The sequence below is a fragment of the Triturus cristatus genome, chromosome 7 (assembly GCF_964204655.1).
Source record: "Triturus cristatus chromosome 7, aTriCri1.1, whole genome shotgun sequence".
Classification (NCBI taxonomy): Eukaryota; Metazoa; Chordata; class Amphibia; order Caudata; family Salamandridae; genus Triturus; species Triturus cristatus.
This window is the reverse complement of record NC_140590.1, coordinates 1,044,127,953-1,044,145,833: the sequence shown is the minus strand read 5'-3', so window position 1 is coordinate 1,044,145,833 and position 17,881 is coordinate 1,044,127,953. Positions and strand designations below refer to the sequence as shown.

Genomic DNA, 17,881 nt, shown 5'->3' with positions numbered 1-17,881 from the left:
AGTTAGGGGTAGGGTGTCATCTCCCCTAGCAACCCCAGGCACCCGGATGAGAACCAAGAACTGGTGGAAGGCAGGCGAAGGGATGCAGTATACAGGCGAAAGGCTGCACTGGACGTATTGAGCAATTGTGAGAAGGGTGGAGATTACATGCCTTGGGGCGGGTAAAGCATGCAGGTGAAAGCAGGGGGAAAGTAGTGTGCAAATAAAGAACTCAACAGGAAAAGGGTGGGGATGAGATGTGGCTTAAGGGCTACAGCTTCTGATTTTGGAACTGAGGAATCCGGTTGGAGTCCCGGCGTCGTTTCAACACCCTGTGATTCTGGTTAAGTCACTGAATCCCCCGTGCCGAAAACAAAATTAATGTCTTTGTGTAATGTAAGTGTTGCTCTTGTAAAGCGCTTCAATACGATGTGCAGGAGACGGGTGAACTGTGCACGTATGGGAGAGAGGGGGGTTGTGCAACGCTCACAAGGTTCGTTGTAGTAGTGTGCAGGACATAACCCAGACCCCTGCATCGCAGCGGGAGCGCCTTCATGGACCACTCATTCAATTTACGGGCTAAGGATAACGGTGAGAGATGGCAGTCTTGGGGGCCCCTCATGACAGTGGGGCCCCCCACAGACTGTTTTGTGTTAAGTCACTGGTATTATGCAGATTGAGCAGGAAGATAACGGAAAGAGTGCGGTGCACAGTGGGAGGAGCAACAGATGTGTGCAGTGGCAGGATTCAGTGGTGTATGGTACAGAAGCAGGGTTTGTGAACGGTATGCAGGGAGATAGGGTTGTAGTTTACACGCCACAGGATAAAGTGGTGCAGCACGTACCTGGAACAGAAGTGGTGCACAGGATGGGTTAGGCGGGAGAGATGTGTAAGTGCCAGATACTGACCATCTGAACATGTATACTGATGGCACAAGAGGTACCGCGCACTGACCCTAGAAACACAAGCAGCAATTACAAGCGAGGCCGCTCAGCTGGCATAGAAACATACATAATGACAGCATGAGTGGTGCCTCTGGCTGACCACAGAACCTTATACAGTGACAGCTAGAGCGGTTCTTATAACTGGCCATAGAATCACACGCTGGCAGCAAGAGTAGTGGCTCTCACTGGCCACGGACACCTATACAGTGACTGCTAGAGAGGGTCTTATTATTGGCCATAGAAACTATGCAGTGGCTAGGGAGAAAGGCTCGCCCAGCCACTAAACATATACCACAACATCAAGAGGAGTTCTTCTGCCGGACAGCTGAACTATAAACCTTGATAATAAGACATATGCTGCCCACTGACCACATAAGCATTTACATTGAAGGCATATCTCATTAGCAGCAATAATTAAGGTTGCCAAGCAACTCCGAGTACAACCTGGCCATTTCTGTAACAAGCTAATATGAATTCTGGGAGTTGTAGTCGTAGATTGCTACAATGGACCTGATTGCAATAGCCTACCTAAGGACAAGGCTTGGCAAAAAGGAAAGGGTGGGACTGGAGGCAGTGTCCCCAAAGGCATACAGGCTTGACATAGGCCACAGCGTCTCCTCCTGTACCACAGATGCCTCCTTCACACTAAAATAGAAGTCTCCAATTGACCATGAAAACATACATATATGTATGACAGCAGACTGTCCCCACGCGGCCCGGGTAATGGTGCGGTCTGGGAGACTCCAGGTGATGTGCCTGGGGAGACTGTGCCACTTCTGCTGACAGACTTAGTGAGCTACAGGCACATTTCGGACTAACAGAAGAGAGACAAACAACCAGGCTGGAAACAAAAATGGGAGGAGGGATCGGGTAGGAAATGGCAGTCAGCAATCACATCCAGGGAGCAAAAGATAGGGGAGAGTTAGAAAAAGCTTCTGTGAACACACCCACAAGAGAGCCAGCAACCAGGGAGCCAGAAACATGACAGCTCCGAACCTGGGAAAGATGCAAAAAATAATTTAGCCATGTTATAATCCTACGTTAATGCGATACGGGCCAAGGGGCAGCCAGTGTAGAACCAGTTGTGGCGGCGTGCTCTCTCTCGGTGCTTCCCGTATCCCTGAACGGAGGCAAAATCGGATCCTAGACACCTACCAAAACAGTCTTGAGGCATCCTCACTTTTTCAACTCACAGCACTGTGACCGCTCCCGCAGCATACGCTCAGGACATAGATATAGTGCTTAGAGGAGCAAAGAGAAGCTAGACATCCAGGGATGTACACAGTGCTGAGAGATTGTGTGGCCAGGAAAGTGATCCTCTTTGAAGGAGGAGAGGTATACATAGGGAATGCGGTGAGTGACTCTGGGAGGCTACAGAGTGCAGAGGCTGCAAGTGAGTGCTATGTGTGGAACAGCACTCCACAGTGTAGGAAGAGTGTGCGTCTAAGGGTAAGTGTGGCTGTGGTGCCACAGGAGTGCTCACAGGAATGATGTAGACATAACAGGGCAGAAGGTTCTTGAATAGACGTATGGAGATGATCTCAGTGCTGGGCCTGCAAGAGCCAAGAGGCAGAAATGTCATGAAGGAAAAACAAAAACTAGAGGAATGTCTAAATAAAGTCATGCTCTGTGTCTGGAGCACACAGCAGCTCAGCGTCCTCGGTGTCCAGGGAGGTGAGGGTCTGAGAGCTGACTCTGTATGTCTTGAAACTCATGCTACGGCCGGGCCTGTCCTCAGGGTCTGGAAGGAGAGTGAGAGAATGAAATGTGACCAACCGCCCCCAGCAAGATTGAAAGAAAACCCCTGGAAGCGACATAAGTGGCCAATGGGTGGAGGCAGCGGAGGAAGAGATGGATGGAGGGTTTAGACAGCACTGATGGCAGAGTGCAGCCCACGCAGGAAGTGGCAGAAACAAGGCACGGTGTGGATGATTTAAAGGGCTGTCAGTGCTCCGAGCGACTGCAAACAGCAGCGCTCGTGTTGTGTGAGAAGCCTGCCAGTCGACAAGGAAAAAGAAAAAACAGCTCCAAGAAACAAACACTTAAAGACACCGGCGGAATGCTAACAGTTGTTAGATATTGCTCGCTGGGCATGAACAGCTAACAAATGCAGGTACTAAAAAGAAAGATTAGCCACTAGAAAAGAAGACTTTTTAAAGGACAATCCAAGTTACCAAGCAAAAGCCATAGGCAGGATGTAGGCCCACAGAGGGATTTCAGCATGTCTCAAAAAGACAGCACATGCACTGCATAGGCTCAACCTAAAAATTACCAAATGTACCAGAATCGAATGAATTGTAAAGGTACAACTGAAGACATAAAACATGATGCTTAGCCAAATTTACCACTCGGGCATTAACTAGAAAAATGGTTTGTCCCATTAGAGTACCTTTTTTTTCTAGTAAAACGTAAACTACCTCTCCTCATACAGAAAAATAGAATATATTATGATCATCAGGACGTTCGAATATTTTAACTGGGAAGTACATCTCCTATTAGCAAAAACAACGCTGCGCCACCCACTTCACGCATACCATGCACACAAACAAGCAGATGGAGAACTCTGGGACTTCTTGACTAACAGGGAAGATTGCCGTACTATCCAGCAGCTACCACTAGCTGCTTAGAAAAATACCATTGTGTTTAATTTGTATCGAGGGGTCATGTGTTTCTTTTGTTGAAACAAGTGTTTGCTATTCTTTTTCAGCTTGAATTCACTTTAATGCAGTTTCATCATTCCCTATTTTGGTGATGGCACGAATAGAAAGCTCCTAATGAACCACGACCAATGACTTCGAGCTGGGAACTGATGTACTTTTATGCCACCACTGAGGTGTTGGCTAAAGAGTAGATACTTTATCTGGTAGGAGGGCTGCAAATAACAGGCTGCATTGCAGCACAACTGAGGTTTACAAGATGGCCACCTGGCATTGACATGCTGCCACAAACAGACAGGGTGCTTATGGTGGATGGGCCAGATACATATTGTTATTCTAAGACAGATTGGCTGTGTAAAAGAGGAAAAAAGAACAGAAAAATACAAAAAAGAAAAAAAAAATCAGAAGAAAGAAGACCAATGCAACTCCTGTCCTACAAATGCTATACCACAAACAGAAGGATAAATGGACCCATTCGCATCGGAGATGAGGAATGGATTGTGGTAGAGCATTTGTAGGACAGGAGTTGCAGAGAGGTAAGGGCTGGACCCGATTTCAATAGATTGAATTTTTCCATGCCCTGGCAGCTCAAGGTTATTGCGAGGAGGGGTTTCGGCCGTGGATGTGGTTTTATTCCATGGTGGCCATGGGATACCGTGGTTGGGTTTATTTTTTTTTATCTGTTTTTCAATCATGCCTTTGTGTTTGCAGAAAGGTACATCAATGGAAGAGGGAGACCGATGGCCCCCTCAAAGTAAAGGTACTAGGACTACGTCCGTAGGGAGGATTAATTCAGTGTTTCCAACCCCGCAAGCTACTTAAATTATGTTCTAGAAAGGAGGGATATACACAGAGTTCCTTGAGTTTTAAATTAGAAGGAAAGCAAAGAAACACTGTGAGACCTTTAGGACACCGAGGCATGGAGAACTGCAGCTAAAGAGAGGTCATAAACTTTGCGGGTGCTGGGTGGAGGAGAGAATGGGTCCCAGGTTCCCTAAGTTCAAGACGGAATACACTGGGAAGGGCAAGCAGTGGGTTATGAAGGTCAATGTTACTGAGGCCAACCTGGGATGAGATGATACAAGAGTGCAGGGCTGCTGATACCGAATACAGGACTATGTATCCGCTGAGTGTTGTCATGAAGATGGCACTGGGAAATAGGAATTTGGGGTATTGGCAGTACAATAACTCTTCTTCCAGGATTTACACAGATTCTGAGGCACTAAGCCTTGAAAAATATGCAATGTCAATCAGCAGGCATCACTCAATGTGCTACAAGCATTACGTTTACCAATTAACAATACATTGGAGAATTTATATGAAAATTGTAATCGAAGGAGAGCAAAGCCATAAGAGTGCTCCATGGTTGGCCCAGGAGTGAACATTGGGAAGCCTGGGATTGGCACAGAGACTAGGCCTGGGCAATGAACTCCGCTCCGCTGCCGGAGTTTGCGGAGATTTGTTAACTACGCATTCCATTAAAACCACGGAATTCAGGCAAAAACACCCTTAACAGAGACAGAGCAGGAACAGATGGCACTGGCCATGGGTTGCCTATGCATGGAACTGTTGTCCTAGTGGATTTTCTGCCATGTCCTTTTCCCTCATGGGTTTTACTACATGTTTATAACTGCCTGGCTGTACCTGTCGTTCACCCGGCAGTATCAGCAGCTATCGGGAGGCTAGCAGCAGTAAGAGCCAATTTAATTTGAATGTCAAGAGCCTCATCCAGGAGGGACGTAGAAATGACGTTTTCTGAGTACAACTGAGTAGAAGGTATGGGAAGGGTGGTTACTGATAAACAATGCACCAGTAATCCTTGTGCATGGTGGGAGAGAGCTGCTCAGAATGCATTCTTGGGGTATTTCACATTCCAAAACTTCTCTTAAATTGGTTGTATCCATGAATTGACTTAAATATTATCTAAGACCCACATTACACTTGCTCCTTAAATTGCGTAGACAGGAATAAAGAAACGTCTGTTGTAATTGATTTTAACCCCACGTACTGTGTTACATCCGTAACATTTTGGGTAGCGTAGTCCTAGGTTACAAACCAGATCTCTACATGCATGATCGTTGAGATTCCTGCCCTAAAATTGTTCGCTGGCATAGGCACATATTGTCAATGACTTACAAGAGAAGTCTCATTCAATTATTTACAAACCAAAGCAAGGTAGAGAGCACATATATAGACAGAGAAACATACATTTTGATACAAAAATGGAAAAGTTTATTGTTTTCTTTTTTTTCCTTTTGGGCCACGAATGTGTATTGACCTCTGCTGTATTCGTCACACAAAACAAATTGCGGATTCTATGATGCATGTATATACTATGATTGTAATCTATTTTTGAAGCATGTTTAGCATGAGGGGGCGTGAAGTGTATGCACGTATGGGTATGTGTGAGCATGAGTATGTCTGGTGACTGGAATGCATTTTATTACCATATTGTAATCTTTTTGGGGGAATAATCTTTTGTAGAGAAACAGTGACATCGTAATTTATAAAAACAATAAACTTTTCAATTTTTGTATCAAAATGTATGTTTCTCCGTTTGTCTATATATGTGCTCTCTACCTTGCTTTGGTTTGTAAATAATTGCCTGGGACTTCTCTTGAAATTCATCGATATTATCCCTGTTTTGGCCAAGTTATCTTGTAGCACGGGACCCCCTCTTTCTTAAACCTGAGGCACGTATTGTACCAGTTCACCCTATACCGGCACAGTGCCTCAATCTCTGGGCATGAGCCACAGAAGGCAGGACTTTGTGTGGTACCGATCATACGGCACAATGTAATGTGTGATTACGCAACCGCAAGGTGTGCCAGATGCATGATGTAATGATGCGAGCCAGAGCTCCCGTGTGCTTTAAAGCATTGGCGTGTTCACCACAACGAGGTTAACAGGACCCACCTCTAGATAAGCAGGTGGACACTTATTTTGTCACCGCTCGGGATAGAGATGTTGCGAGGTGGTACCATCTTTCTGCTAAGTTGCACCACAACTAAACAAATGGAGCTGTGGCAAATTTAGATGCCTTCAGCTTACTTGATGAGGGGTAAGAGATATATCTGATAAATATGCTCAGTCAGTTCGGTGAGGTGGATTACTAAAATTAAAAATAGTACAAAACTAGTCTACGCAAAATACAGAATTTTAACCAGGGTCTTTAGGCTCATTTCAAGCGCTGTCCTGTTGTGCCACGCCCCTCACAGTGGTTTTCATTGTTGGTTAGGACAAATTAAAATACCAATCTATTGTGTTACGTTTGCATTACCATGGGGCAGAATATTGAAGTAAAGAGCGCCTCTTGAAGACGGTGTCCCCAAGTTGGTTGTCATTTTTACATAAAATGTAACAATTAGAAAGAAGCTCATTCCTAGATCAAGGTGACTGAACTTTAATATCCATCTTTTGTTGAGGGATCATCAACATTCACAAAGGGCTAACACCAATGCATAGTGTGTGTCTGTGTAGCACTGGACTGTATTGGCCTGGGCCACACCAAATCCCCCTTTGCCAGCACAATGCCATGTAACTCTCTCTCATGTGTGTATAATCTACCGATGACGCATAGGTTGCTTTAAAATGCACCAAGGGCTACTGGAGTGGAACCATATCCTGGGTTGAGATGGGGGACAAAAACGACAAGAAAACCCTAGCACATACTGGACCAACTTATGCCCAAACAAAACATTAACAAATCTATCAAAATGTATTTTAAATAGTACTTTTGTATGATGAACGCCAGACTCTAGCATGGTGGGAATTGTAATGATTTAAGTCATCAACTATACATATTTTACTTTCTTAAATGTATATCTCTCTTCGTGTGTGATTGGTATGTGCTGCTACCGAAGAGCAGAGCTTCTTTGTTGTTATTTTAAAAATAGGTGTAATTTGTCTTTTGTATACTTTGAATGGCCACGCTCAGGAACCCGAATTGAAATTGTGTCAGTAACTCCAAATTCATGTTTTACATGATACTGAGATTTTTTTTAAACTTGCATTACGTGTTGCACAATATTCTTTGAAAATCCTGAATTCCAATTCTGTCGATTTTCCAATTTTTTTCCTGTATTGTTATAAAAATCGCATTTAAATTAGTATAAATGTGGGCTGGAGGCACCACCACCATTCATTCAAATGCATTTTTGTCTGTGTTTCTGTTTGTAGGTATGTTTTTGATATACAAACTATGTCTTATGGGTGGGCAGCCGCTGCCCGTGCAGGTATGAGCCATGGGGCGGTGGGGCCCGGGGGGGGGGGGGGTTATTTATTTTTCCCTCATGATCATCTGTCAAATCCTCCCACAACCCGGCCCCACCGCTCTACCCTGCACAGGCCGCGGCTGTGTGTGGAGCCTCCATTACTTCGCTAAGCTCACCCTTCATCTGTCACTATAAGCTGTATGTTGCGCACATACTCCTGCTTCCATTGAATCCTGCTGCTACAGTTCATAAAAGCAACCACTGCCACTGGATCCATTTAAATGCCATCAGGCTCCAAGGTTAGGAACAAAGCTATTACATCTCAGATGCTGCTGCATGCTGGGCTCAGGGGGAGAGAGATTAAAAAGAAATGATAGCAGTGTCCCACAAGGCAGGAAGGAGTCCACGGAATGGCCATGTTTCTATTATGCCCACTTGTAATTCTAAGAGGGGGGGCAGCGGCCAACCCCAGGGTCTGGAACGCCTATTTATAGCCGGCTTCTCCCTTGGATTAACCCAGGGCCAGCAAGATGAATGTCAGTGTCTCAAAATGAATCAAGTCCCGGGGTATAAATTTACTTTTCAGGAAAAATTTGCCTTGGGTCGCGGAGGTCTGACTGACAGTGATAAAATGGCTGATCTGAAATCATAATCCAGCAGCTCAGGCCCCTGCAGTGACCTTCACAGGTCTAAGAATCTGAAGCTCATTTTATGGCAGTTAAAGGAAGGTATGAAAAACCGCAAAAACATCCTAGGGGAAAGAGACAAGACTGGGGACCAGGATCATGCACAAAGCAACTTCTACTGTTGATTAGTGAAAAGCATCAGCCCCTCGTTCAGTAGTTAGTGTCGTCAGCCGCTGTATGTAAATTTTTCGTATTTTTTTCCTGTTATAGATGCTTCCAATGGATGATCATCCTACAAAAAGATGCATTTCCGGCTGTAAAATTTCTATCGGGCTATGATCTTGTATTAGACTTCATCTTCTTAGGAGTTAAATGTATCAAATTATCATTCCATATAAAAAAGCATCGTAGCATTGCATTATGGTTCCGCAATAATCCCATCTCCTCTTCTAATGCTTATGTCGGATTTTCCTTCAACGATAAGCTGTCTCCTACTGTCTATAGCTATTGTGTAAAAACAGATAATGAGATTCGTCTTCTGATGCAGTAAGTGTATCAGACTAGCATTCAACGAAAGATGCATCCGCGATTGTAGTGTTTGACTGTTATTCTGCAATAAATGAATTTCTTCCCTTTGTGCTTATATCGATTTACTGTTAAACAATAAGATGAGATTACTGTTTGAATACTTCTGTCGCACTATTGTCCTGAAATAAAATTTGCCGCCTGGTGGAAAATCGTACCGCAATAAGATTTGTCTTTTGTTGTAGCAAGTCTATGAGACAACCAATCCGCACAAGGATGCGTCTCCTATTGTAATACTTTATTGGACTACCATCTTGCAATAGGCTTCGTCTTCTACAGCTTAGTATCAGATTTATCATTCAACAGATGCCTTTCCGGTTGTAATGCTTTTATCAAGCTGTTGCTTTGCAATAAGATGTCTTTACTTACCCTATATATATTTTTATTAAATATTATTCCAAAAGGACATTACCTCGTGTGTTTCTTCTCTCACTGATATCGGAACACAACATATGGTTGCCGGTTATATATCTCATCCTGTCTCTTCAGCCTCCCGCTGAGTCTTCTATTTATTCCAAAACACTCATATAAAAAAAAAACAATATCGTGTTTGAGCCCTTCGTGTAACACTGGTAGAGATGGTACCTGTTTGAGTAGAGGGTACTCTGACTTAATTTAGATCTCGCCTATACAGTGTGTGCGTTCTGCTGCAATACATATTGCTAACTATACAGTGGGCTTGCAACCTGCCCACAGCATACCATTGGTTGTTTTCACCTGTCACTCGTTTGGAATTTTTCGATTGCTTAACTCCTGTAAGCTTTGCTTCCTTTCTTGTATTAGCTCCTTCCTGGAGCATAGACCAAGTATGTGTTCTTCCTCGTTTTTGGTCTTCCTTGTCTCTTTGCAACACACTATTTTTTTTTTTTATAGGTGTTTTGGTAATATTCCTAGAAGTGAAATGTGCTTTCCTGCTTTTAACACTGGCTTACAGCTTCATGTTTATGCTGCTTTCACTCTTTAGTTACTTACACCCACAACTGGGACTACTCTACGCCACTCTACTCCACTTTATGCCACAGCATTCTGCTCTAAACCACTCTATGCCACATCACCCCACACAATGCCACTTCATTCTATGCCACTCCACTCTACTTCACATCAATCTATACCATTCTACTCCATGCCAATCTACTCCATTCAACATTACACCACTCTACAACGCTCCATTCTATGCCACTCTACGACACTTCCCCCTATGTTACTCATCCCAACACAACTCATCCCTGCACCACTCTACTCCACTCCAATCTATTCACTCCGATCTGTTCACCGCCACTCCACTCAATGCACCCTATACACTCTATGCAACTGTACCCTATGCCACTCCACTCCACACCACTCTACTCCATGCCACTCCACTTTACCCTACACCACTCCACACTACTCTCTCTTACACCACGTCACTAACTTTTGGTCATGCTTAACAGCAGCAACGCTGCTGTACAACATGGCTAAAAGACATTGGCAAAGCCAATAACTCTCAGATAGGCAAATACCTATTGGGTTGGCAAATACATGTTTTTGTTTAATGACCTGATTCTTGTAGTGTGGTTACACATCTGCATCCAGAAAGGCGGAACTGTAGTTTTGGGAGAGATGATAATCCCATTTAATTCTTTCTTCCTTCAGTCTGGAGGAGCCCACTGTTGGTAAATGAGGTTCCATGCAGCAGATGGGCTGGCTGGACCTCAGCGGGTACAAAAGCCAAGTGTGATCAACATCATCTGCCCTAGCGTTGAGTGGGCATTGAGCCTTGTGAAGCCCACATTGAGGCATAGTTTAGATTGAGGCATAGGGTCCATATAAAAGGGTAGGACTGGTGGAGCAGCGGACACCGGAGGGTATAGATCAGAAGGAAGGAGATTATATGTCCACCTAGATATTGAGAATTAGCATGTATGCTGGTGAATGTAGGCTTTTAGTTGAGAATAATAATACTCTGTCATTTTAAAGTGCTTTTTACCTAATTTCTTGACATTTTGTAGGGGCCTTCACAACTAGTGTTGCTGCTGCCTAACTTAACGTTACTGAAGACGCCGACTTCGGAAGGATGGGTTGGCCGTGTGGGGTGTGAATCTGTGACCTGCAGATTTTATTGAGATCTATGTAGCAAACTTTAACGTCACTAAAGGGCTCATTGTGGTTGCATCATAAAATAAGGCGCAAAAATATCCAAGTGGAAATACCGTTTGCGTTCAAGTGAGCGCAAAACTATTTGTGCTTACAGGTTGTTATTGGTCACAACTGTGAATGCACATCTAAACTAATTTACCATCATCCCTAAACACAAGTTCAAGTTTGCTACTGGATGCGTTTTTGTGTACGCATTTCAGCATTCTTAAATATTGTCCATTTGGCAAGCCGCTCACTAATACCGAATCTTTTAGGAGTAGCTTGTGGATGCTCATGCCGGCACACTTGGGCAAACCCACACACCATTAATGTTTGATTAAACTTTGTTTCACATGTATTATTGAAAACGTAGTTTTTTTCTTACTTCTGTCATCTATGATTTTATTTGATGTTTTTTTACTTAATTTACTTTAACAATGTTATTATCAAATTATTAAGAATCTTGTTCGCAGTAGAAACAATGTAAGCACACTACTGCCCTTGCCATCAGTTTCTCCCCTTTGACTCAGTTTTGAGTGTGATCTGGCGTGATGTGCCAACTACTTGAAACTGCCCCTTTGCTCCCCTAGCCCACAGCTCCAACCCACTAGCCCATTCCACCTATGGGGCAGATGGCCCCTGATACAGCTTCACTAACCCCTCCACATCCAGAATACGTTTAATGGCCATGTGGCCTCGAGGCACCGGCCCTGCACCCACCTCCACCACCCATAAAGTACTTCAGAGGGGAAACAGCAAATACCATGACCGCCGAACTACACGTTGCCTTTCCAACGCAGGCAGAACAACGAATGCGTCGGAACCACACATTCCATTTACAACTCAAGTCGTTAAAACTAATTGCGTTAGGTGAAGTGGCGTTGGACTTTAAAGTCAGCGCTTTCCCTACTGTTGTGGGGACTGGAGTTGCAATAGTAAGTCATACTATTCCAAAGTCCAGCACCCCCAAGGCAAGTCGCTGTAATGACTTGCGTTGTAAATGGAATGTGTGGCTCAGATGCATTCGTTGTTCCACCAGCGTTGTTAATGGACGGGTGGGAAAGGAAATCATGGTTGTGTCATACACTGACTTCAGAGGCAGATGGCCCAGTTGGTAGTTTCTGCCCCCAACCCATCAAACACCCTGCACCCAATCAATTACCCATGATTAACTTTTGGATATGATGTCTCTCTGATACAGCCCCTACTCTCATTCCACCGCCCGTCCCTAACATGAAGTTCACTCTGGTCACAAAAAGTCAACATTGAAGCAAAAATTCATAGGAAAACCATCATCATGCAAGCGAGAACATGTGCAGCGTAGATACACAATAGCAAGTACGTTAAGACGTTGATAAGAAGCCTTCTGTAGGATACCACTCTTACCCGCAGACTTTTAATCGTGCAAGGATCTCGGAGTCTGCCTTCTTCATCTTTAAGGTTGTAGCCCTCCGGCCTCTTATCTCTCTCACTCACCTTCCAGAGTTTCACCGTTTTGTCTGAAAAGCACAAAGCAAGAACATTCAATCTCTTGCGAGATTTAGTCTTTTAGGGTAATGAAATACTAGCTCCAAGTTCATCATTTTTATTATAACTAGATATTTAAATTGTAACAATCAGTGCTCCCAACAAAGAGCACATCAAGGCTCTACACTATAAAAAAAAGGAACAAAAAATGTACACAGGCATCCTAAACCCAGCACAGTATTTGAAAAATAGCCTTTTGCTATTAGAATGTCAATGAAATATCCTGAATATATGCATTGCATGGGCAGTCTGGGGTGAAGAGGGTCAAATTTCAGTGAGGGACCCTTCACAATCCCCATACTGCATCACCATTAAGACCAACATCGCCACCCCTGTCCTCACCACAAACACCTTCACGGGTGAATCGAAAAAGCCTGATGCTGTGAGGTGGCCAAATATGAACTGCAAGAGGCAGTTTGAAGGGTTAAGTAGCCACAATGAATCTTGTTTATGGACAGGCCCAAGATTGTCCAAAGTTTTACGTGTTATCAAAGTTAATTTGCAGAAAGTACTATTGCATATTACTTTTGAGGAGGTTGAGAGAGCTCTCAGGCTTACAGGGATTTTGGATGAGTCGGTCACGTTGGTTCCCCTGGAGTGTGACTGACTGAAACAGCCTTACAAGCTTTTCAGAAGCACCCAATCTGCATATCGTCTTGCTAGTGTTCGATAGATGCTGTATACCTCGCTGTGCTATGGCCGAAGGAAGAGGGTGACTTCTACACAAGGGGTGCTCACCTACAATATATTGGTCTGGAGAGGGTTTGCCATTTTTTAGGTCGAGCCTAGCGCATCGCGCATTAGCTGCTCTATGGGAGGCTTCAGGTAATCACTCAAAACGTTTCTGTGTTGGTCTGACTCCCCCCACGCATTTGGTTGGTTGTTGGCTGTGTCAATTAAAAATAGGAGGTTGCAAATGGCTAAAGGCGGGCGCGTTTCCCACCTCTTTAGCAAATGTTCACTCCAACAGCGTTTTGCTTGCGGGAGCCAGCAGTGGCGCGCAGGGTGGCAGCTGCATTCCTTACATAGCTTGCAGTGTGCGTGCACCACTCACGGTCTTCTTGTCTTTCTTGTGGTCTTCTTGTTTTGCTTGTGGTCTTCTTGTTTTGCTTGCCATGATAATGCCGATCTCCCCTAAAGCACGCCAGTTGCAGCGGTGTGTGTGTGGGTTGTAATGCATTGTTTATATTTGATTTGTTTGTGTGTGTGCTGCTTTTATGACGTCCCTGCATCCATCAGGCTATAGGACTTTGTTCCGATGGGGACGTGTTGGGGGGCTTGGTCTTAGATGCAGCACGATCCTCAGATGTTTTCCTCTTATCCATTCAGAGTGTTTGCTCCTGTTCACTACTTTGCACATTTTGTGTGGGCTGATTCAGGCAGTGTGTGATTGATGTTCATTTTTGCCACTCACAGAGGCTGCGGGGCAGTGAACGGCGAACGCCTCCATCAGAATCACCAAAACAGCGTGTGTTGGTCTTAAACCCCTTTGGCGCACTCTGGCAGTCCTAATGTGTGAGGGAGACTATAGCCAATCAGGAGGGCTCTCTGAAGTTCAGCAAGAGTTTTAGCACAAGCAGATACAGCTGGGTGGTCCTCCCCTCATATTAGTATTGCAGGTATTAGAATTGCAGCCCCTCCTCCAAAGGGTGGTAGGAGGAAGGTGCTCACCCCCTCCGTTGCGCAGATCAATGCGGAGTTTGTTACCCAGGTACACGCTTCTTATCCAGACCACGTTAAGAGAGTGCTTATGTTACAATCTCACTGAGCATCAGTTGTGAGAAGGGATTCCCATAGAAGATAGAAAGCTTGTATAAGATGAGGTAGACCTTCAATGAGGCGCAGGAACTCAAATTATGCAGCTAAAGTAGCCCGAGATAGCTCTGTGGTGGACATAGGTGTTAATACTGCACTAATTTGCAGGCAGCATGTAAGTGCAGCCTGGCTCTGCTTTATTTGTGCTGGTACATTTGTCGACTCTCCACCCCTAATTTAATTAAGGATGGTCGGCGCTGCACTGCCGCGCATGGCTTCCGGTTTTATGTTTATTTTATTTTATCAGATGTGACAAAACACTTTAAAGGTCCCAAAGGTGAGACCTATTGGCTATGCCAATGCTTGTTATTGCTTGCACACCTGAAATAGATCCTGACCTTCATTACGGAACCTTCTATGCATACGAGATAAAATCAACAACCAAAGAAAAGCAATTCCCAGGTAATATTTGGTTATCTTATAGTACGAAATTACGCTCACCACTACATGTGACTTTCTCATGACATGCACATTTCAATGTGCATATGCACTAAAGCTGTAATTTGTTACATATACCTATCTAGAAGATTTATTTTTGTTTTGCACTGCAGCAGATTTTTTTTATTAGCTTTTTTCATTGGTGGACTAGGAGACATGAGTCTCAATACAACCCAAAGATACAACAGGCCAGTCCTAGTTTACCCGTAGCGCCATGAGGTTGCCACTGACAACCAAGCTAGGACCAGTAAAGGTACGGTTTTACTATACAGTCGACAGATGTCCGCAAAGAAGAACACAACTGCTTGAAAGTCAGAGTTGCACTATAAAGGCAAAAGATGTCCACACAGAAGAATACAATGGGGAGGGAAAACTGCAGTTGCGCTATACTACCAACAGGTGTCATCAGAGAAGCTGGAGGGCTGCAGTTGCGCTAAAGAGAAGACAGCCATGCTCACATACAATTATAATGTAAGGGAGAGAACTGGAGCTGTGCTAAAAAGCCTCTTATAAAGATTAATTCTGAAGGAGGGCAAGAGGGCAGTAGGGGGCATACAATTCAGAAGATGGCAGCACTTTCTGAGTGCCACAGCTCCTGCTGGGTGAACACTTGATAGTTCATCCAGTTCAACTTTTACCCTGTATTCTGTTATTTGCAATCCTCGATTAATAAGTATATACAAGATAGCAGTGCCAGACCAAAAAGAAAATAAATCTGGCCTTTCTGCACTATTCATACAAAGGCTTTGTAAGAGAGAGTTATGCACCCTCTCTATGTATTCCATGTAAATAGGAAACCATATGTGCAAAAACAGACATGAGCACACACAATCTAAGTTGATATCCTGAAAAATGCATACAGCACTCCCATGCATTTAGGTCCACGTTTTCCACAACTTCAGACAAATGCCGGAAAGCTGAAGTGTTACTATGCAACCTACATATGTTTCTTACAGGACAGTACAATGTAGATGAAAAACTTGCTGCACTCTACAACTGACAGATCTACAGAGAAAAGTACAATAGAGATGGAAAGTAGAAAGCTGCACTTGAGCTATACTACCAACAGGGGTGCTTCTAAAAGAATGCAATGCAGATGGAAGGTTGTAGTTGCACTATACTACAAACAGCGGTCCTTATAGAAGAGTGCAATGCAATATAGATGGAAAGCTTATTGCACTCTACTACTGACAGAGATCCTTACAGAACAGTACAATGGAGATGGAAAGCTGACGTTGTGCTATACTACCAACAGAAGTCCGCACAGAAGAGTATAATGAGATGTAAAACATATTGTACTCTACTACCAACAGACGTCCTCACAGAAGAGCACAATGGAGAGGAAAACTCCAGTTGCACTGTACTACCAACAGAGGTCCTCACACAAGAGCACAATGGAGAGGAAAACTGCAGATGCACTGTACTACCAACAGAGGTCCTCACAGAAGAGCACAATGGAGAGGAAAACTGCAGATGCACTGTACTACCAACAGAGGTCCTCACACAAGAGCACAATGGAGAGGAAAACTGCAGATGCACTGTACTACCAACAGAGGTCCTCACAGAAGAGCACAATGGAGAGGAAAACTGCAGATGCACTGTACTACCAACAGAGGTTCTCACAGAAGAGCACAATGGAGAGCAAAACTGCAGATGCACTGTACTACCAACAGAGGTTCTCACAGAAGAGCACAATGGAGAGGAAAACTGCAGTTGCACTGTGCTATCAACAGAGGTCCTCACAGAAGAGGGCAGTGGCGCCATAGCTCTCCATGGGTGTATATTAACACTTTGGAAGAGCAAGGTTTGCAAAAAGACACACAATGTCGACATCTTGAGAAAATGCGTAGAGCACTGCTTTGTGCCTAGATCCACGTTTTTTTCAAGCAGGTGCTCTAAATGAACATGCTGACTTCTGGAAGATCACGGTTGCCATGGACTGACTTCTGCCATTAAACTTTTCCTTTCTATTTAAGAATGAAGATGTGCACCCCAATGGAAAATAGAAATTGCACAAAACTCCCAGGGAGACTCTAATCTCTTGGACTTTTGGTTCAAGAATAATACATGTAACTGCAATTTAAGTGTACTGGAAAGGATTGCAAGGGCTGCAAAGCTGCTGCAGTTCCTCAGTTCATTTCTAGAGGGCCCTCTCCAGTCACAAACAATTAGTTGCAATGCCCGTCACAAAGCTGAGGGTGTGTGGGGCAACCTAAAAATGTGCGTATACTCTTTTGCTACTCTAATGCTTTGTGCTCATGTTTCTAAAGGATAAATAAAACAAAGCTGGTTGATAGCGATGAGTCAACATTACAACTTACAATAAATATCTTGAGTGTTATGGAAATAGTTACTGACACCCTACTATACATAGGGACTATCGGCCATTGGGAGTCCAAGTGTCTAAAAAGTTCTAGTCTTAGGGAACTATTTCTTAGGTGTATGTATACATGTTAAAGGTAAAAAACGGAGTCACTGAAAGTGAAGTGGCTGAAGTGGCCGGTCCACTAACATATACTTTGTGATGTGGTGGGAGGGAGTATTTTTTGAGTGACATTTGAACAAGTGAAATGGTGTTGAATAAGAGCCTCTATATGTGAGTATTTTTGTATGATATTTTGGGGAAGAATTTATGCTAGTAAGACAGTCTATAAGCGGACCTAAACAGCAGTTCTCCAAATGTTATCACTGGATGGACACAAGCTATCCACTCACAAGATTGTAAACTCTGCTCTTTTGGAGGGACAAAAACAAAAAGTAGAAGGGCCGCCATTGTATAGTACGCAATGAAATGAGACTGGTAAGAAAGCCAACCAAACGCAAGCAGTTGGCCTACCCAAAGCCCTCTGTACGTATTGGTATAGCACACAATAGGTCTTCGACAACAGTCAGCTAAAAGCTGTCTGTAGTCAAAACCTAAAAAAAGAAATGAAATGGTAGAACTGAAAACACAGACACAAACAGCAGTCCACTCTGTCAAA

The 17,881-nt window shown here is 43.9% G+C and overlaps 1 protein-coding gene across 4 annotated transcripts in view; it reads right to left on the bottom strand.

Annotated features, from left to right (window-relative positions):
- Window positions 1-17,881, bottom strand: part of PPP2R2B (protein phosphatase 2 regulatory subunit Bbeta) — a 554,389-nt gene that overhangs the window by 64,898 nt on the left and 471,610 nt on the right. For all 4 annotated transcript variants that reach the window (XM_085618101.1, XM_085618102.1, XM_085618103.1 and 1 more), the window contains one exon: window positions 12,507-12,619. In XM_085618101.1, coding sequence (XP_085474227.1) covers window positions 12,507-12,619 — 113 coding nt within the window. The remainder of the gene's footprint in view (window positions 1-12,506; window positions 12,620-17,881) is intronic.